The 5,000-nt window shown below is 36.6% G+C and overlaps 1 protein-coding gene across 1 annotated transcript in view; it reads right to left on the reverse strand.

Moving 5' to 3' along the window:
• Positions 1 to 5,000, reverse strand: part of LOC137973479 (uncharacterized) — a 61,792-nt gene that overhangs the window by 39,529 nt on the left and 17,263 nt on the right. Inside the window, exon 4 of the mRNA XM_068820307.1 lies at positions 4,502 to 4,649. Within this exon, the coding sequence (XP_068676408.1) occupies positions 4,502 to 4,649 (148 nt within the window). The remainder of the gene's footprint in view (positions 1 to 4,501; positions 4,650 to 5,000) is intronic.

The raw sequence follows: 5,000 nt of genomic DNA on the forward strand, positions 1-5,000 counted from the left end.
TGTAAACGATTTCCCAAAATGTCTACAATATACAACACCTGCAATGCTTGCTGATGATACGTATATAACTGTGGCTCATGTGGATATAGTCACAATTGAATGTTCCTTAAATAGTGATTTAATAGCTGCAGTACATGATTGGCTTAAGACAAACAAATTAAGTTGCAATACCTCCAAAACTAGTTATATGATTATTGGTTCGCGACAAAACTTGACAAAAGCTAAAGATGGATAGTAAGTAAGTAAGTAAGTAAACTTTATTTAAACACGGAAAATCATCAGTTAAGCTAAAAAAAAGTATAAAAAACGCTTTACAACTGTTTTACATGATTGCCGCGTGGGAATCCGATAGGTCAGATACTTGCTTGATTGTGCGTTTGAACTGCCCAATAGAGTAAGCATTTCTTAAGTATTGGGGCAAATTGTTCCACAAACAGGCCCCGCTATAACAGAAACTTCGTTTCAAATAATTAGTATTTGGCTCTTGTAGAGTAAGTTAACCTTCTAAGTTTATCAAGTTTTATTAAATTCTCAACCTCGGATAATGCATTTCGCGTGCTCTGATTGGTTCACTCAATCTCGGTTATCAGCTCATATACCTTGGTTTGACCTTATATGGTAAATAATTGCGTTAAGCGTTGCTAAACTAAAAATGTTTTCGTCGGAATGCCAAATTTCTCTTTGAATAAAGCCAAAAAGGAGAAAAAAACTTTTTTTGTGGAAAGTTTGGATCAATTCCGACGTTTAGAAGTACGCGAAAAGGCAAGAAATTTTTTTGTAATGAGCCTGCGTCTGTCTGACAACAAGGTATTACACAACATCGCATCAGTTCTCATCAAGATTTTTCGATTTCGCTCGGATTTGCTCGCTTTTTCCGCTCGTATTTCGTACTTCCAAATTTTTGGAGTTGAAGGAATTTAATAAAACAATTATTCCATTCGCCCTTGTTGGATATGAGACTGGTTATAGCCAACTCGGCGCTACGCGCCTCGTTGGCTATTTACCATTTCATATCCAACGCGCGCTTATGGAATAATTGTTAAATATTCAGCATCTCGTTGACTGGAAAGGCGTTGAAGGTATTCCGGGGCAAGATCGTGAATTGTTTTATACATAATTAGTGCTTTCTGTTTTTTACTTTGAAAAAGACAGCTTCTCCCACTTAAGAGTATCGAGAAGGAGGTTGGAGCTCGTATTAAGAGGTAATTTAGTAATTACCCTAGCTGCGCGATTTTGTAATTTTTGCAGCTTATCAGTTGACTTGCCACTTAAGCAGTCCCAGACAGGCCTGCAATAATCAAAATGAGATAATATTAAAGTGTTATAAATTTGAAGAGCAGTATTAGCTGCGATAAAGTGCCGTATTCGTTTTAAGGCTCCTATAGCTAAGGAAACTTTCCTGCATATTTCGTCTACATGATTTGACCAAGAAAGCCGATCATCAATGCTAAGACCGAGGGATTTAGTGCGATCTACTCTCTTGATCATTTCGTCATCAATTCGTATACTATATCAACCTCGTCACATTGAGTGTTTAATCTCTGCCTAGATCCAGTTATCATTAACTCGGTCTTAGCCACATTTAAACTCAACCTGTTGGCTGATAGGCCAATTGAACATAAACCTTCTACTAAGTTATTGGGGGTTCATATTGATGAAATGGTAACCTGGGATGATCAGATCAAACATATTTCATCTAAAGTCTCGAATGGCTTGCGAATGTTGTATTTAGCTAGAAAACTAACTGCCAATCAAGACACTCTTAAGAGACAACTTAGTATTCACTTATACAACATTACTTTGATTATTGTGATGTTGTATGGAGTGACTGCTCCAAAACACGTGCTGGCAAATTACAAAAGTTACAAAATAGAGCAGCACGGATTATTACCAGGGCTGGTTACTCCATTCCATCATCAGCAGTGCTAAGTTCTCTAGAGTCGTCTAATTTAGAAGACAGAGAGAAAAGGCGCTTGTTAATTACGATGTTTAAAGTACTCAATAATAATTGTCCGACGTATCTTCAGGAGCATTTTCGTAGAACCTCTGAAGTTCACAACTATAACTTGGGGGGTTCGAACTATGACCTCCAATTACTGCTACCTAAAACGACTTTTCTTATTAACGTTCTTTCTCTTATCAAGGTGCAATGGCTTGGAACCAACTGTCAAATCAAATACGTGAGATAAGGGATCTTGCAAGCAGCATAGCTTTAAACGTGCGATATCCTAGACACATTTTACATTGTAGGAAACAGACAACTTTTTTAAAAGACATGTTTCGGCATGCTTATGCCATCATCAGTTTAATGAGTTCCTAAGTGTGAACAGTTATAAAGTCTACGGGTAGATAAAAAATTTTTTTACAACATACAAAAGCGTAATACAAAAGCGGGTACTACTTACAGCGTGACACCAAACATCAAGGTGTAAACTAAAACGTGAGAATTTATAACTGTTCACACTTAGGAACTCATTAAACTGATGATGGCATAAGCATGCCGAAACATGTCTTTTAAAAAAGTTGTCTGTTTCCTACAGTATTTATCATACTTGCTACTATTGCGACATTTTACATTGCTAGGACACATTTTTACATGGCTTGTTTCGTGTTATTATATAGTTAATTATGATTGTTACTAATTATTACTATTGTTTAAATTTCCTTGACATTAAATAATTTTTAGCGGTAAGTTATACCTAGTTTATCAGTCGTTTGTGAATGACTATGCTTTTTTTACAGGTTGCTTCTCCAAGATAATGACATCAGTCAGGTTGGGTGACAAGTTCTTTTCTTTCATTAAACCGCAAACTAAGGCTATCTTTCGTTTCGTTGTTCTATTTGCCGGTGCCGCCATCCTTTTTGCACATGTGATCATTCAGTCTGTCATCAAATTACTCACAAATTATTTCCCTTTGTCAGCTTAAAACTTTGACCAAAATCGCACCATCCAGATGTTCTAGTGTTCTAGATGTTCCCTAAGATATGAGAGAAAATAACCACGAATACTTTGAGTACTGATTTTCAACATGAAGAACCAGTCACACTGTATGCTCCTTAGGACAGTTACAGGTTATTTTACGAAAATCCATCAGATATATTTGCACATGAGAAAGAAAATCGGTTTCATATCATGACTAGTAATGCTGCCTTATTCCTGGTGCATTTTGCATAGCGACATTCTTGCAAGCAAATTTTGCTTTTGTCTTACTGGAGACTCAGAGAATTAATTGTTTTTCGCTCTTCTTCAGATGCATGTTTAGGTATTTAGCCACCATTTAACGTCTTCGTAAAGTTCCATCGGTGGCCATATAACTGTGGACTAGCTGAAAACTCTCACTTTGGGTCATTTACGCATGTGCAAAATGATAGTTACCATGAAGGCTTGGAAATAGCTCAAACTCATCGGTAGAAAAAATGTCCAGCAGATTTCAGTTGTTGATTTGATGACACAGTGACAGATGACGTAATATCGGACGTCCGATGGTGCCAGAATTCAAAGCCTAGGAGTGGCATGGAATGCTGGAAACTCAAGGTAAGTGATACAGTCTGTAGGTAGTAATGAAAGAGATAGATACGGCTAGAGAGGAAGAATGGAAGGGAAGGAGCAACAGGAAGTGAAAGAAAAACGAATGGAAAGGGAAAGATGGAGGAAGAATTTAATCAGTCTCTCATTTTTCACTATTTTCTCTTTTATTCCCTCTAAAAATCCATGTCCATTTTGCCCCCAAGGAAAAACCCTTTTTAGACAGTGCATAATAACCTAGGTTGAAACGAATTGAACTAGGTTATAACAAAGTGACCTAGGTTGAAACAAATTGACCTGAAGGTACAAATTAACCTGCAACACACCCACCAATCAAGTGAAAGACACACTGACGCTGAGCCCAGCTCCAATGGACCCCTCCAGGTCCCAGTTGTTCAAACGATGGATAGCGCTGTCTGCCGGATAAATCAATATCCAGTGGATAAATCATTGCAAAACCAATTAGCCATTATCAATAATACCATAATATTCTTCTTTTGTGCCTCCAAAACTTTGCATAAGCATTGTTTCCAGTTTCTTCCTCTTGTTTGCAGTTTCTTTCCAGTTTCTTTCCAGTTTCTTTCTTTTGGGACCATCCCAAGAGAAAATAAAAACAATGATTATGCAAAAATTTTGGAGGGACAAACAAAAAAGTATTATTATTATTATTATTATTATTATTATTACTATTATCATGTAAAGCAGACCAGGCCCCATGCATCTTTTCAAATTACATGTACCACGCACACACCAAGGAATGACTTAAACGTTTTGTCATTGTTAAGTTACTGTGCAATATTTACGCTGTACAAACACATTAGCTGGTTGGCTTATCTGTAAGTGGTACCATACAATTAAATATCCAATTACCAAGTCTATTATGCATGCCATACAATTATACATTCGGATTCAATGCTTTTGTGAAACAGTAGATTTCTGTTACCAAAATCCCAATATAAAAAATAATCACTATACCTCCCGTAGAACTGCAACCATAAAGCTCCATTCTCAGAGCACACCTAATAGAGCAGCTTGTAGGATGTATCCTTATGTACTTCCCAAGGACTGAAGAATTAAATAGAACTTTGACAGTACTGCTGGCATCTACATTGGCTTGAAACACCTTTGGAAAGAGAATTCGTAAAAAAAAAAAAAAAAAAAAAAAAACATTGGATTAAATCACGCTTAGTTACTTGAAAAGCAATAAAAACCAAAGCCCATGTCTGCAAGCCAATTTTTTTCCCAGACAACCCCAATCATTCGTAGATAAACAGAGCCTTCTCAGCGTCATTTCAATACAAATTTGTTGCACAATCATCAGTGGAGTTTGAACTGTAACAATGTGTATGTAATTACGGTAAGTTATCAATGTTGATCAAGTATGCGTACTGTACCAGCAAAAAACGCTGTAGTTCAGTAAATTCTTTAATTGAAAGTTAAGACAAAGAAAGAAGTAACTTTCCATTTCCTGTCA

This window comes from Montipora foliosa, chromosome 10, assembly GCF_036669935.1.
Source record: "Montipora foliosa isolate CH-2021 chromosome 10, ASM3666993v2, whole genome shotgun sequence".
NCBI classification, from domain to species: domain Eukaryota; kingdom Metazoa; phylum Cnidaria; class Anthozoa; order Scleractinia; family Acroporidae; genus Montipora; species Montipora foliosa.